The following is a 17,016-nucleotide window of genomic DNA, read 5'->3' on the forward strand; positions in this document are numbered from 1 at the left end:
AATGATGTAGGCAAATTCCTCTGCTTCGAAGCCTCTTTTAATTTATTCTAAATCTCACGTCAGGTTCTTTCGCAATGATTTATTTTATTTTTTAAAATGTGACAACGCATTTTTTTTTTTTTTTTTGGGTTATTGTTGGCGGAAGGAGACAAGCGCTGCGTCCGAAAATCACGTACTGCAAGGAGTCAGCAGTGTTTTGATTTGAGGACGTAAAGAGAACGTTGTGGCATGTGTCCATTGCAAGATAGAGCTGGCATACCACAACTAGGGCCCTACAATTTCCGCGATGCAGAAAACGTGGAGGGGATTGCGGAATCCAGTCACAAAAACGGAATTTACAGTTGAACGCGGAATGGCAAAGAACTTGCCAATTATTATTATTATTATTTATTTTATTAATAATTTTTTTTTTTTTTTTTTTTTTTTTTTTTGAATGAATGAATGAATGAATTAATCAAAATAGGTAATTGCACTTACATCCAATTCACGAATTAATATCTCTAAATATTAAGCCGGAACAGTATTTAAATGTAAATCCTGCATGTTCTGTGTGTCTCTGTTAATGAATGGAGCAGGAGCGCGACTTCCTTTATCACACACACACTGAAGCGCGCGTTACGCTCACGGTAATTTCTGCGTCTGCGGTCTCACTAAATAAGGACTTGAACGACATCTCCAGAACTGCTCTGACAGTCAGTTCATGAGCATTTGACCATTTGATTTAAGTAAAACTAGCGTCACATCACATACACAGAACTGAAAAGGTACGTCAACCCGACTAAATAAAAGTCCGGGGTCCTGACATTTTATCCTACCCATCAGATTTACTGTGCATGCGCACGTCAGTATAATTAAGCAAAAACGCATTTTATTACTCGATTAATCGATGGATTTTTTTTTTTTTTTTTTTTTTTTTTTTGTCGTTGATGAAAGGAGGGTCCATCGTGAATTTAGATTGGGCGTTCCGGAGTTAGACAAAAGCGAGCCTGATGAGGTTGAATTGGAGAATGGACATAAAATATATATTATTTATTTATTTTTTATTTTTATTTTTTTTTTGAGGCTCTTGCGGCAGCGAGAATTGCGGCAGTAGGGAAGGATGGAAAGGGCTCCTGCGGGAGCAGACACTGCTGCGGCAGTGATGAAATATAGGTAGAGGCTCCTGCGGGAGCAGACACTGCTGCGGCAGTGGTGAAATATAGGTAGAGGCTCCTGCGGGAGCAGACACTGCTGCGGCAGTGGTGAAATATAGGTAGAGGCTCCTGCGGGAGCAGACACTGCTGCGGCAGTGGTGAAATATAGGTAGAGGCTCCTGCGGGAGCATACACTGCTGCGGCAGTGAGGAAAAAACAGAAAAGGCTCCTGCAGGAGCGGACAATACTGCGGCGGTGGGGAGATATAGAGAAGGCTCCTGCGGGAGCGGACAATGCTGCAGCGGTGGGGAGATACAGAGAAAGCTCCTGCGGAAGGATGGCTGAAGTGAGGATTGACCGTTACAGATAGATAGGGCATGTTAGGAGAGTTAGCTATGGTAGATTAGGAGTTTTAGTGAAAGGGGATGAGCTGGCGTTAGAGGGGTTGGCTGAAGAGGGTTCAAGATTGATATATAAATAAATAAAATAATCGGCCTGACCACTAATAGGTCTTGGTACCCTCTGCCTTCTGGCAAATCTGGAGCTGGAGGCCACTGAACAGAAAAATGGTTAGTAGCATGAGGGAGCGGAAGAGTTGAGGGTGCGTTTACGAATGGAGGCGGCCTCACGTTTGCTTCAGCTGCTGTAGCTGTGGGTCGTGGGAAGGGGCTGGGGTGTGTGATGTCTTGAAGAACCTGTGTAGCCTGCACTGCTAGCAGAAGTAACAGGATGGAAATACTGAGATGTGCAGGTCCGTGTTGCAAGTAAAAGTAGCTTCATGCTTGCTTTGGCTGCTGTAGTTGTTGGCTGATTTGACAATTGGTCAAACCTTGTCTGAATTAATACAGTCCTGTTGGAAAAGCATCTTTTCCTCTTATTTTGGCCTTCGGGCCCTTTTAAACAGCCTCCAGAGCAGATAAATTTTGGGATGCCGTTTTCCTGTTGTAGTATGGACTGTGAAAATAGAGGCTTTGAAACGATGTAGCATGTTTAGTTTTATAAACCATTGTACCAATAGACATGTCTATAGCAGTAACGTTAATTGCAGTAATGTGATATTCAAATCCAAGCCGTTTCTAAAGACATTTACTTTGCATGCTTTTCATATAACAGTCCTAAAAAGACGATAGAAAATTTACTCACACTTGTTGTTCTGCAGCCAAACACGAGGCAGTAGCGTTTTTTGAAAAATTCTGAATAATCATGCCAGTAAATGGTGAAATATGTCCCTAAATAATCGATCCTGCCGGAATAATTGCATGAAACTTATGTCTGTATCTTCTCAGTGAGGTTTAAACATGCACAGTAAAGCAAATGTAATGTCTTTAGACATTTCGGTGTGGATGACAACTCTGCAAAAAGCCTTTGCTTCGTGGTTAAAAAGTGGCATCGTCATCGGACAGAGTTAAGTCATAACGCCGTTTAACAAATTTTTGCGTCTTCATAAGCGCATTCTATATATAACGTCTATTTAAATTGTTCAGATGAGCAAATCACGAGGTTTTCTTGCATGATTAGCATTTTAATTGTTTGGTCAGACGGTTCATATATTGATCTATATATTCACGAGTCAGAATCTTAAAAATAAATAAAGGACTTTATATAAGAATTCAAGCTGTAATAGTTTGTTGTTGTAAATTTAAATGTCGATTCTTAACAAAAACATACATTTAAACAGCTAAATCCAACATAGGCATTAAGGCCTGTTCACCACAAGGACATGAACAATAAAGATATATATACACAATTAAAAAAAAAATGTTTGCAGTCTTACAGAATAACTCACTTTCAAATAAATCACTTTCGGACTGATTTTCCCCAGCCATTTAACGATAAAAACATTGGTACCCAATCATAATGAATCCCGCTATAACAAACTCAAGAACGTAAAGCAGCAGGTGCACGTGTGCTTAGAATAAAAATACAATTATTCACTGGTCAAACAATAATATTTTTATATTTATAGTTATCCTTCTTGGTATGAATGGGGCTTTAGTGTCTTTCAAAAACATACTTTAATACTTTACAGACACCAACACTGTAACGAGGAGTCAGAGACATTCGGATCCATGTGCAATGTTTATTTAGAAAAGTTAGAAGTACCAGGCAGAGGTTAGACAACAGCGTCAGGGATATCAAAGACAATCAGAATTGAGATCATTAACCAGGCTTGAATCAGGGCAGGCAGCAGACAATCGGCAGGTCAGAGACAAAGCAGAGGGTCAGTAGGGCAGGTAGCAGAGGATTTGCAGAATCACAACAGTCCAAGGTAATACACAGATAATCAGGCAAGGATAAATGCTCAAAAATGCTAGAGTGGCTAAACAAGACTTCGCACTGAGTTAGTGTTTGTCTTCAGCTTATATAGGGCGTAGAATGAAGAACACCTGGTGGTGATTAGTCCGAGGTACGGGCATATGGGTAATGTAGTCCATGAAGATGTGAAACTGTACGCCCTGAGGTGGAAACTCTTCTCCTCATGGTGCAGAGACCATCAGCTTGACCCAGCTAACTGCCCAGTTGGAGGGGTCCAGGTAAGGGGCGGAGTCCGACGGCTGCACGCACTCCCTTCTGCAGGTTCTGGGTGCGAGGGGTGGCGGCTTCTTCTAGTGGCTGCATCCTTCTCGTTGGCTGCGGTGCTGGACGGAGATAGACGGCCTGGCATGCTGGCCTGATGGCCATGTAAACAGGTGTGATCCTCGTCCGGGCCGCGGGTCCGGCAGCTCACGTCTAGGGTGGTGTGGGAGTCCCTCAACGCACCCTTCCTAGACCCATGAGGACACCAGTGTGGATGCACGGGGAAGAAACCGGACTCCCGAGGAGAGGATTTTAAACTGCGGCAGTGATGAGGATCCATTTACGTCAGGTGTGCCCCATCACACGCCGTCAGCCCTGGCTCCTCCAGCACTTTTATTTTATTTTATTTTATTTATGTATTTATTTTTTTCTGTTTCTATTTTGAATTGCACATTGCATGGTTTTCTGTGTTAGGGTTGAAAGAAATCTGGCAAAGATAATATTTTCTGCCAGGACATTATCTGTTTTAACACATGTAATTAGATTGAGCAAATAGTATGCATATTTGGCATGTTGTCCGAATGTCAAATTGGTCAATTAATTGAATGTGTTCCTCCCAAACTTTGTCATCAAAACATTAGTTTTTTCTTACGATGGGAGGATAAATGTAGAGAAGAAATAAAAGGGGTGTTTGTTGTTGCCTGTGTGTGTGTGCTCTAAAAGTATATTGTCTTATTTCTGTTTTAATTGCTAAAATGACTTGCCTTCTAAGTAGGCCATACAGCTGATAAAGATAAATTCTGAAATGCATGAAACACTGGAATATCTCCAAATGCTGTATGCATATATGGATATTTTCACATACAAATAATCTAAAGTGGCATCTACACACTATTTATGCTTAAGAGTTTCTCAGAATTAACTTCGCTATTTTTTGTAACAGCTTTTAACCAAATAGTGTCAAGTTGCTTATACTGGTGTGAATGTGAATATGGGTCCCCTCCAGTTCACATAAATGTGCAGTTAAAGATTAAACAGCATTGTTCATCACAGTTTATTTGAAGGTTTTTTTATATATATATATACATAACTCTTAATTATTAAAATAAAATGACTTAAATGCACCTCTTCTAATACAAATTCAGATAAAATATGTTGAATACGTTTTCTTATTGATGTAGTCATTTTGTTCTTCTATGAATCCTTCTTAATAACTTATTAAGTTAGTAAATGGATATGATTAAATAAAATAATTGAATGATTAAATGATTACAAACAAATAAAACTGTAAGAAAATAAAACAACACACAGTTTGCTATGGAGAATTCGTAGATTCTTTGGTTGGAACTTCAGTTTAGACTCAAAAGCATGATTTTGATATTCATTAATTCAGAAGTGCTTCTGCTCCAGAATATGTGTTGATCTCAAATCAGTATTATGTATAAACTAGAACCTATCACTTTCCAATTTCCATAGCAAATCCAAGGGATTTTAAATAATCTCATGTGGATTTAATATTCCCCGAAAACACCAAAGAATGGAAATTTGGGGAATATTGATATAATATACAACAAAAGATTAAATACTAAAAATGTAAGATGTAAGGTTAAATGTAAGAAATGCAAGTTTTTACAGTCCCCCTTTTATCCTTGCATTCTCCACTGTTTTTAACCCATGAGTTTGCTTGCCTGTTTTAACCAACACATTTCACCTGTAAAGTTGTGTGATGAGTCAGCAATACTGAAAGTAAATGTTAAATTTTTATCTTGTTTACATATACAGTATCTGAAATATATATATATTTTTAGGAAAATAGAGGAATGGCAAACTCTCCAGTTTTCTATGGGTTTCAGCGTTTAACCTTTGCGTAAAGCTGAGAGGAGTCTTCAAACATCTCTTCCTCTGTTTGTTTCTTTCGCACATTCGCACTCACAATCACCTGTGCTTCTCTAGCTCTTGAAGACTCTCCTATTGAGCTCTCAGTCTTTAACAGCCCTTCAGAACAATCCTGCATCACAGCGTAGTCAAGCGAAGAGGGGCTACCAAACTCTTGTGATTCTGATTTTGTGAAGACAATGGGGGAATAAATGACAGAGTCTTGATTTCCTGCGGCTGCAGCAGATGACATCATGACATAAACAGGGTCATCTTGATTCTCATGTGGAGCGACCTAATGATTGACAGGGTTGAATCAGTGCTGGAAAGCTCTAGAGTGTCTCTAAAATGTTCAGCCATTTGTGTTCTAGTTTAGTTGGTTTTAAAAAACGGTGATTTTTTAAAATAGTATTAGTATTGTTGTTGTGTTGTTTTTGTGTTTCTGTTGTAACTTACTTCACTGGTACTTTGATCAATTCTCTTGGTGCCTTCTTGTGTAGTCTGTGAAAGCTTCCCATTCCCTTTTCTAAAGAAATAAACAAATTAATTAAAATTCTACAAAAGCTTCACAGTTGGTTAAATTAATAAATTAGACAGGATTGACTTTTAAGTCACATATATAAACATCATTGCATTAGATACAAGTAATCAAAAAAAGGCATCTACAAGCTATTTATGCTTAAGGGTTTCTCAGATCTAACTTCTCTATTCTTTGCAACAGCTTTTAACCAAAAGGTGTCAAGGTGCTTATACTGGTGTGTAGTGTGAGAAGTTGATTTCCCACAAGTTCTCACAAATGTACAGTTGAAGAATAAACACTGTGTTGTTCATCACAGTAACACATGACAACCACATGTGTAAAAAAAAAATTTTGTTCAGTTTGAAAAATGTATCTATATTTTAAATCCTAGCATGCTTTTATTTGTAAGTGTGCTTGAAAATCGATCTTGAATTATCTTTCTTAAAATAAATGCTACTTAGTTTATAAGTTTATTAATACTGAAATAACACTTATACATTTTTAAAGGACACAATAAGAATGTTAAATTATACAAATGTATGTTCTTATCTATTAAGCTGAGATTAAACCTTATTTGTGATTGTAATGTTTTCGCTTGACAAATGCTATACATTTAGAAATGTGCTCTTCTATTATACATCATTCTCAATAGCTCATGTGTGTTGTGCACCTACCGTACACAGATGCATGTAATGGCGCTTAACAACCAGATGACCACCAGACCCACAACAACAACTCCAATCAGCAAAGAGAAATGATTCAAACCTAAAGAAGAATAAGTGAGTGTTTAGAAAACCACTGATGATTAGCTGATTCAATTATGCAATTGCCAGATTATCTTAATCTTTTAAAAACAAAATAACTACTGTATGACGTCCGGAAAATGAGAATTTAAAAAGTAAGAGATTAGCATTAGCATTGCCACTAATGTCAGTGGTTGTATCTGAAAGCTTAGGCAGCTGACGCCTCTCTGTCTTATCAGGTACAAAGGTACACAAAGGAACCTCACGAGACTGATTTCAGACAGACTTCTGAGGTAGCATAATGGTGTAATGATCTACAACAAGATAGTGAGAGCTTTGGCAAATATATAATGACTACAATACTAATAACATCATTTTTAAACCACCTGTCACAGAATTGATCACAGGATTGTGGCATGTCAAAGGCAAGGAAACACGACAGATCTATATAACTTTTAAAAATTTATCGGATTAAGGCATTTCTGGAGACAGTAAGTGAAGTTAACATTAACTAACATTGGCATGCCTTAGTGCCTTCATACTGTACATTGGAATGCAGTATTTTCTGAATCAAACCAATGTTTAGTATTTTGCTGGTGAATGCACAATTTACATGTTTGTCATTTATATATTATTGATAGATGTTCTTCTATTGGATGAATCACAGAACTGAAACTCACGTTCAACAGATGAAGGCAGATGAAACAGATAACTCGCAGTTCCTCGAGTGTTTCTGCTGAGACACTGCAGAGTAGATGTGTTTGTGAGAGACTGATGGAGAGTGATGGAGCTCCTCAAGACTGTGCTGCTCAATCGCTCTTCACTGATGAACGTGTTTGAAGAGTTAGTGACAGGACGTCCAGACAGACGCCACTCCAGTTCAGGAGAGGGATTCCCATCAGCCTCACAGAAACACACAGTTACATCAGTTCTGCTGCAGCTGGAAGAAACTGAGATCTGAGGAAAATCTAATAGAGAGAAAGATCAAGAACGGTCGGAGCAGCACACCTGGAAATGTTTCTTGGTAACTTTTCATGCAGTTTACATTTCTTACAGTCACTTGGTTGAAAGATTTCCTCTATTCCTTTATTACTCACACTGAATGTCCAGCATCACAGATGAGTTTTGGCTGCCGTGTTGGTTCTGAGCTGTACAGTGGTACCAGCCTCTGTGTGTCGGGTCGGTCCTATTGAAGGTAAGAGTGTCTCCAGTCTGCAGCTGCTTCATCTGTCCTTCACTCTCTCTGGACCAGGTGTAGTTCACTGCTGGATTTGCATCACTGCTGCAGATCAGAGTCACTGAACTGCCCTCCAACACAGAGCTGGAGGGAATCGCTAAAGCTGACATGTTTTTTGGGGCATCTGAGAAGAAAAAGATAAAGAGAGAAGATAAAAAAGGATAAAGCAAAAAGTTAAATAAAGGAAGAAATAACTGAGGAATAAGGGATAGGTAAAATTTCAGACAGTTACATTGGTATTTGGATGCAAGCTTCATTTAATGTCATTGCATCAGGTTACAAAACCAAACTGAAATCAAAGTAGATGCCATTTTGCTTGATGTTTTATCTAATGCACTAATATATTTAGACATTATGTGTGGATGAAGTATCCAAAAGTGTGAAATTGTACATCAAAACTTATCAGTGTGTTGAAACTTTGCATGCATGCTCATGACCCTAAATGAAGGGGGGAAAAAACAATACATTTTGAGAAAAAAATAATAAAAATAAAATAGGTTAACTGATATTTAAGAAACTCAAATTTCAAAACAGATGTGGGGGTTAAATGACACTGAAATAAAAGTAATGTGGGAAGTTTAACTGGTTAACTGAACAATCTAGAGGCTTTTTAATTATTATTTAGGCTTTCATTTAATCAACATGTTAACACTTTAGAATACTGTTTCTTACTTACTACATAACTGATAAGGAATTAGTGAAGAACTAGCAGGTAATTTTTCATTAACAGTTAACTCACTACTGTTAACTACTAAGGAAGATATGTTAATTAATCAGTATGTAATATAATTTTATGATTGTGTTAAGTAACAGTTAGCTAATCAATAACTAATATGTTCTGTCATACCCCTTGAAGAACTTCTATTAATTATCTACTAGTTAGGTAATTACTATGTATTAACTACTAATGAACAGCTATACACAATTTCATTGAATTGTGACCTTTTCATATAAATATTTAGTAGTTGTAGTTGTATAAAAATGCATTTTTTACAGAGGTTTTGCCTGTGTAGTGAATTGTTTTGTGAGTGTGTTTTGTAAGAAATCACACGATAATTACCTTAGTTTTTATAATTTATATATAGTACTGTATGTGTGCCTCAGCATATACCGCATTACCAGTAATTCAATTTCTTTATGTAAGGCAAAGCATGAGGAAAAGTGAAAATACAGGTAACCAATTGGTAATTAATAAAGAATTATCAAATAATTCTGCAGGACTAATTTCAAACCTGAAACATTAGGCATATTCTAAAGTGAAAATATTGGGAACCCATTAGTAATCAATAAAGAATTATTAGATAGTTCCTCAATAATTACTTAGAACCTGAAACAGTATTCTAAAGTGAAAACATAGGGAACCCATTAGTAATTAATAAATAATTATCAAATAATTCTGCAGGACTTTTTTCGAACCTAAAACAGCAGGCTTATTCTACAGTGAAATTATATTGAACCCTTTAGTAATTAATAAAGAATTATCACATAATTCATATTTTATTAAATTTTCACATGCATTCTGCCGACATTTAAACTAATTTAAGAAACATTTTATAATCAAACTTAAACATTTAGAAGCAAACAAAATGCATATTTAATTCCCATTATAGGCTAATAAGTGGACTTTAACAAATGCCGCGTTTCCACCGCATGAACTTTACCCAGGAACTATGGACTTTGGCCTGGTACTTGGTGTGTTTCCACCCCAGGAACCAAGAACTACATAAAGTTCCCGGTAAAAAAAATGCCCCTCAGAAAGAGGTAGTATTTTTTCAAAGTTCCGGGACTTTCGGGGGTGGGACTTGTTGATTGGTTGAGTTCACGCAGCATTGATTGGGTTCAACCACCATTTATTCGGATCATTTTCAAAATATTACGGTTATTGTGACATGAAATGCAATTTTAAAAGTATTTCAGGTGAGAATGTAGTTGTTTAAAACTCAAATCTGTGGTTTGTTTATAAAGACAGTCAAGACAATACTTTTCATAGTTATTTCATAGTTGTTTTTCTTGAACCCTAACTAGTAGATAACTAATAGTAGTTCTTCAGGAGGTATGCCAGAATATATTAGTTATTGATTAGCTAACTGTTACTTAACACAATCATAAAATTATATTACATACTGATTAATTAACATGTCTTCCTTAGTAGTTAACAGTAGTGAGTTACGTGTTAATGAAAAATCACCTGTTAGTTCTTCAATAATTCCTTATTAGTTATGCAGTAAGTAAGAAACAGAATTCTAAAGTGTTACCATCAACATAAACATTTTTATAGTAACTACTCTTGCACTATTACACAATAACAGCGTAATAACCTTTAATTTAATATAATTCACTTTTAGGTGCTAATGAACGTGAGGAGGTAAATCTGCTGTTATGTATTACTCACACTGAATGTCCAGCATCACAGATGAGTTTTGGCTGCCGTGTTGGTTCTGAGCTGTACAGTGGTACCAGCCTCTGTGTGTCGGGTCGGTCCTATTGAAGGTAAGAGTGTCTCCAGTCTGCAGCTGCTTCAACTGTCCTTCACTCTCTCTGGACCAGGTGTAGTTCACTGCTGGATTTGCATCACTGCTGCAGATCAGAGTCACTGAACTGCCCTCCAACACAGAGCTGGAGGGAAGCACAGACACTGTTGTGTTTTTGGGTGAATCTGAAGAGAAAACAAAATAGGCCTTACAATAAAAATCTAAATATTATAATTCACAAGTCACAATTAAAAAGCATGACTTACACTGAACATGTAGTGTGATGCTGTCCTGTTCTGTTTTGATCTTGTCCTGTAGCTGGTAGGTTATAGTGCAGGTGAAAGTGACTCCGTGTTCACGGTGAGTAGCAGTGAAGTTCAGATCAGAGATGAGCTCCTGTAGTCTGCTGCTCTCACTGAGGGGGATTCTGGGAGTGGAGCTCCATGTGAGAGTTGGTGGAGGAGAGGAGCAGAGAGTCTCAGCAGAGCAGCGCAGACTCACAGAGCTCCTCTCCAACACCTCCAACACCTCCTCCTGACCCTGCACCTCCTTCTGCTCCACATACAGCTGCACTCTGGGTTTGGGAGGAGACTCTGAAATACACACAGATTCATTTAGGGGTGCTCCGATCACGATCGGCTGATCGTTAATGCGCATCTCATCAGTAAACCGGTTCTCTAATCAGCGGTTAATTCCATCAGGTGTGTGATTTTACATAGAGCAGCTGTTACTACACAGAGCCGTTGTTAACTGAGAAGATGCGCCAAAAAACGCTGAAAATGAAGTGGATTTGCGCATCTTCTCTATTAACAATGGCTCTGTGTGGTAACAGCTGCTCTATGTGAAATCACACACCTGATGGAATTAACTGCTGATTAGAGAACCGGCTTTACTGATGAGATGCGCATAACGATCGGCCGATCGTGATCGGAGCACCCCTAGATTCATTTCTTAGATTTGATTGATGTCTAGTTTCAAATCATGTTTTAATTTCATTATTATAAATGTATTCATAAATAACATTTTCAGTCATGAATGTACTCACCAATCACATCTATTGAAACATTGGCTTGTTTATAGATATGTTTCAGTTTACCTTCACCCTCAATCCTGAAGAAATACTGACCACTGTGATTTGATCTGAGGTCATAAAATACAGTGGTGCAGTCCTTATCTTTTAATTTTCCAGTTATTTTCCCTTTCATAGAGGATTTCTGGCTTGATGTGCTTGAGTTAAACACTACGTTTGTGTTTAGATAAGCCCTATCTTTGTACCACACTCCTGTAGCTCTCTCAGTGAGGTCTTTGTCAAATTGTTCTTTAATCTCAAATCTGCACTTTATGATCACAGAATATCCACTGAGAGCTTTAATCTTCTCTGGCAGATAGATGTTGAAATCTCTACAGCAAACACCTACAACACACACGTGATAAAAAGCATTATTTTTAGGGGTGTATACAGTATCATTTTAAAGGGAGAACGAGCAGAGCAACAGCAACAGTGAAATCTACATCAAGCATATTTGTAACTATTAATGTATTTTAATATATTATTAATGTAATATTATAAATATGATGAATAAGATAGCAGTCTTTAGAAAACCAAGTTAGTTAGTATTTAACTGATTTAGCTAGAAAATAAATGAAAAGTTCTCATTTAGTTTAATGCAGCAGACTGAATGAAGTTTAGCACTTGTTAAACTAGTTGATGTTCATTCTCAGTCATACTGAACAGTAGGAGTGAAGAAAGGAAGGAAAATCCTACCTTCTAACAGAAAACAGAAAATAATTATTTTCTCTGCCGTGTCCATCTCTTCAGTAACAGACAATCCTGTCTGAAACACTCTTGTACACGTTAGTATTTACATGCATAAAATGATTGTATTTATTGATCTCAAGTCCTGAGCTGCTGCTGATTTGAAACCGTGTGAAAGTGTGTCGTGTGAACAGTCTGTAACTTCATATACTGACTGAATTTCCTGTGTCAGCATCAACACACACGCTGAACCTTTAAACACACACGTGCTTCAACAATCACTTATTTTAATGTATTTTATTTAATTTAATTTATTCAACTCTTGATTCTCCTGTGGACTGATTTAAATGGACAGAATTATAGTAAAACAAGCAGTATGTGTGTTTCATACAGGACATATTCATTTAAAAACCGGAATGTTCAGTAAATTTTAGAAAACAGTGAAGAAAATGAAATATTTCTTTGTTATCAGAGAGTCTATAAAACAGCACAAAAGTGATTAGATTAATAACTATAAAGGATTTCATACATATATTAAACACACATATATTCCATCTTAATATTTTATTACAAGTTTCTAAATGAGTAAAATGATTGGTCTTCGTGCTTTATGTATCAGATATGAAACATTGTTTTTTATAAGTCTTTCATTTTGGAAATGTGTATTTTTAAAATCCTGAAAGTACAGCTGACAGAGAAAGACAGAGGAGGAAATCAGACGTGTTTTTGTTGCTTATTGTTCAATGTCTCATATTCAGAGACTGGAGCAGAGAGCTGAAGAGAAGCATATGTGTCTACTGCCTCATTCTGAGCCTGAAAACAAAAACACTCATCATCATCATCATCAACATGTGACTTAACATGTCTATTAAGAAAAACACTCACCTTCTGCTTACTGGAAAATCTGTATAAAAATATAAAAAAGTATTAGTTTTAAGAATAGCAAATCAACAATGGCAGCCCCTACAAATAATATTGCCGATGGATGCAGTGTTTATGCAAGTGATACATGTTGAAAAATAGATTTTAGGACAGTGTAACGTTGCAATACGCTCAGGAAGTTTGGCGTGACTTGCCTGGAACAGTACAAAGTCATTAGTCATGGTTTGAAATCGTGATTTACGGGCTCAAAAGCCTGCCTGGAATACAGCATCAAATACATTTTTGTTCTTTGATATAGTTCACATATGGTTTATAATTTAAATCTTAGCAAAATTCTTCTGTTTTTTGAGGGTTGAAATTGTGTGTTACTGCGTTGTTCGTCACAGTAACACATGACAACCACATGTGTCAAAAACATTGTGTTCAATTTGACAAATGTATCTATATTTTAAAACCTAGCATGCTTCTATTTGTAAAACTGCTTGAAAATTTAGCTTGAATTATCTTTCTTAAAATAAATGCTACTTTGTTTAAAAGTTTATTAATACTGCAATAACACTTAAACATTTTAAAATGTGACATAATAGTCTGTTAAAGTATACTAATTTATATCCTTATCTATACATTTTTCAAAAACACATACAGTCGAGAATAAACCTTATTTATGATTGTAATGTTTTTTTCTTGACTAATATACATTTAGAAATGTACCAGAAATTGGCTAATGTACAGTAAAACCATCAGATCAAATATGCTGAATGTGTTTTTCTTACTGGTTCCACAGTGCTCTTCTATTATACATCATTCTTAATACCTCATGTGTGTTGTGCACCTACCGTACACAGATGCATGTAATGGCGCTTAACAACATGATCACCAGAGCCACAACAACAACTCCAATCAGCAAAGAGAAATGATTCAAACCTAAAGAAGAATAAGTGAGTGTTTAGAAAACCACTGATGATTCACTGATTCAATTATGCAATTGCCAGATTATCTTAATCTTTTAACAACAAAAATAGCTACTGTATGATGGCAGGGGAATGAGAATTTAAAAAGTAAGAGATTAGCATTAGCATTGCCACTAATGTCAGTGGTTGTATCTGAAAGCTTAGGCAGCTGACACCTCTCTGTCTTATCAGGTACAAAAGTACACAAAGGAACCTCACGAGACTGATTTCAGACAGACTTCTGAGGTAGCATAATGGTGTAATGATCTACATCAAGATAGTGAGAGCTTTGGTAAATATTTAATGATTACAATATTAATTACATCAAAAGTGGATTTTTTTATTTTTATTGATATACAAACTTGTTTGTATATATACAAAATTGCACAAAACTTGTTCAGATGATTTGCTTGAAGATTTGGAAGTAAACATGTTATGTAAAATATACATTTATTTATTATATAAATTATTTTAAAAAATGTACTGTAATGTTTTGTCATATTTTATACTTTCATAAACTTCTATAACATTTTATAAATTAAGTTTAATTACAAAACAATGGGCTTTGTGAAAGAAAGACCATTTGCTAGTCAGTCCCTCCACCCATCCTTCCTCCCTGGACACATGGTCCAGGTCACAAAAAATTGACAGAGGAATGCCAAAAACTCAAGTTGCTGTGCTCACATAAAACAATAAAATGATCATTTTAAAGGTCTTTGGTAAAATGGTCTCAATTTCACAGCAGTCACTTAATTACAGAATAATTATAGAATTGTGTTCTGCGTAGGAGGGGGTGTGTTCGTGTGTTCGGGTTTGTGAGAATGTTTTTCTGTCTTCAGTAAGGTGTGACCCTGGATCACTGAACTTATGTTTTGATTTGAAAATTTCTTTGTTTTCTGGTCTGAGTATATAAGGGAGGTGACAACACACTACTGGATGATTTTGTCAGGTCAGCCAGTAGTGTGTAGTATATTTCATATGCTCCATACTATGCATCTTTCTGAAGTTTTATTTAAAATTGTAATTGTGTTAAAAACATTGTGCCCATAGAGCACACTGTATAGAGCTCGGGCATAGGCGTTATGAAATGGTGAATTGTGGGTTACGGCGGCCATTTTAGAGGCAACGCAAAGCCAGTTTGTAATAAGATAATAGCCGGTCTCCAGAAAAAGTTATAGAACGTGACAAGAAAAAAAGTTGCCTATACCATATGGACAAACTTAATAATGAAGCCAAACAACGCTACTTAAAAAAAAAAAAGAGGTTAGGCAGAATCAATCCCTACGAACACATGAAAGTTTACCAAGCCTCAGTTTCCTTGATAATTTCTCCTACCGGGTCTGTGGAATGAGCGCTTACACCTCTGATCAATTAAAAAATGTAAAGTCACTGGAGGCTCACCTGCAGTTCACAAATGGATGGGTGCACGATCTGCTAATTAAAAGTGGAGAAAACAATAGTTCGCACTAAGGTAATGTGAACGTTAACCAAGCATGAATGGTGACACACACACACACGCGCACACACACACACACTTCTGAGATTCTGCGAGCTATGAAGCTTGTCTATGTGGGTTTTTTACACTTCAGACACCTTGTGTTTTTGTTTTTTCAAGTGGGAAAATGGTGAAAACTAATATGATTCACGAGGCGTTTGCCCTGTCGATCATAAGACCGATTACAGCAGTTCACAATACAGCAATACTGAACCATTTTCCAAAAAATAACCAAAATTAATTACCAAATGACCAACGTTACCTACTGCCTACTATACAGTACATCTACTTCCGTACGGCGCTTCCCACAATGCATTGCGATGTGACGTAACGATCGCGACCTCTATAGTTGTTTGTTCTACTACATGTTAAATTTGTTTGTCTCCTTCGTGGAACACTTGGTTGTTTCTCATATGGCTGCGGTGTCTATGTACAGGAGCGGGTTGCCACGCGGCTACAATGTGATTCACAGTAGCATTGTCTTTTATAAATTGGCTTCTAATTGTTCAATTATTTAATTAGCATGATGCAATTTAATAATAATAAATTGTTCTATTTCATTTCCTCTTCTGAAATAATTTTTTCAAGTAGATTAGCATGTGGTGGGTGGTATTTCTGTAAATCTGCGTTCAGGGCAGATCATACTAAAGCACCATATAATTAGATATAACAAGACGAAGCAATTGGCATCTGCAAACAAATTATGGAAGAGCTTTTCTTACAACTGACTATTCTAATCTGTACCTAATTTTTGCTTTTTTTTTTTTGCAACCTGGGTCCAAATCGTTTTTAGTGGATATGTGAAGTCAGTTTCCCTCAGGCTCAAACTAATATTCTAACAGTGTTGTTCATCACACTACATGCTGTGACTAGCATTCTCACTTACTGTATCTCAAAGAAAGTTATTTTGGTAATATATGCATGATTTACATTTTTTAATTTTTATTTTTTTAATTTTTTTTTATTAGATGCTGCAGTTTGTCTGACATTGTTTGAATCACATAACTGGATTTTCACTGGCATTTTACATTTTCAGAAAATCTGACTGACCTCTGTTTCATTAATGTTGAGTTTTAAAGAGCCTTTTTCTTTTCTAAAAAGTGGATGTCCCAATACTTTTGTCCATGTAGTGCATATGCAAATCATTGGTATTCAGTGATTACTTTTTGGCTCAAGATCTCCATTTAAAGTTATACAAGAGGTGTTCAGCTGGGAATTTTTATTCATGTTAGAACCGAAAAGGGTCTTATCCAAACTGTTTCTATAAAATAGAAGTACACAATTTCCTAGAATATAATTATATGCTTAAACTTTAAGATTTGTTCTCATGGAAATTACTAAAAGTTGTAAAACCTGTTAATTAGAAGGGGGTGTCTCAATGCTTTTGTCCATATAGTGTAAAGTTCTACTTTACAACATTATGTCACAAATGCTGTT

The 17,016-nt window shown here is 36.4% G+C and overlaps 1 protein-coding gene across 1 annotated transcript in view; it reads right to left on the reverse strand.

Annotated features, from left to right (window-relative positions):
• Positions 1 to 3,199: 3,199 nt before the first annotated feature.
• LOC127956384 (B-cell receptor CD22-like) overlaps positions 3,200 to 17,016 on the reverse strand; it is an 84,156-nt gene continuing 70,339 nt past the window's right edge. The window contains exons 8-13 of the mRNA XM_052554234.1: positions 10,418 to 10,681; positions 7,886 to 8,149; positions 7,469 to 7,756; positions 6,720 to 6,810; positions 5,982 to 6,051; positions 3,200 to 5,820 (exon numbers count right to left, since the gene is read on the reverse strand). Of these exons, the coding sequence (XP_052410194.1) occupies positions 5,500 to 5,820; positions 5,982 to 6,051; positions 6,720 to 6,810; positions 7,469 to 7,756; positions 7,886 to 8,149; positions 10,418 to 10,681 (1,298 nt within the window). The 3' untranslated portion in view covers positions 3,200 to 5,499. The remainder of the gene's footprint in view (positions 5,821 to 5,981; positions 6,052 to 6,719; positions 6,811 to 7,468; positions 7,757 to 7,885; positions 8,150 to 10,417; positions 10,682 to 17,016) is intronic.

The sequence above is a fragment of the Carassius gibelio genome, chromosome B4 (genome assembly GCF_023724105.1).
Source record: "Carassius gibelio isolate Cgi1373 ecotype wild population from Czech Republic chromosome B4, carGib1.2-hapl.c, whole genome shotgun sequence".
Classification (NCBI taxonomy): domain Eukaryota; kingdom Metazoa; phylum Chordata; class Actinopteri; order Cypriniformes; family Cyprinidae; genus Carassius; species Carassius gibelio.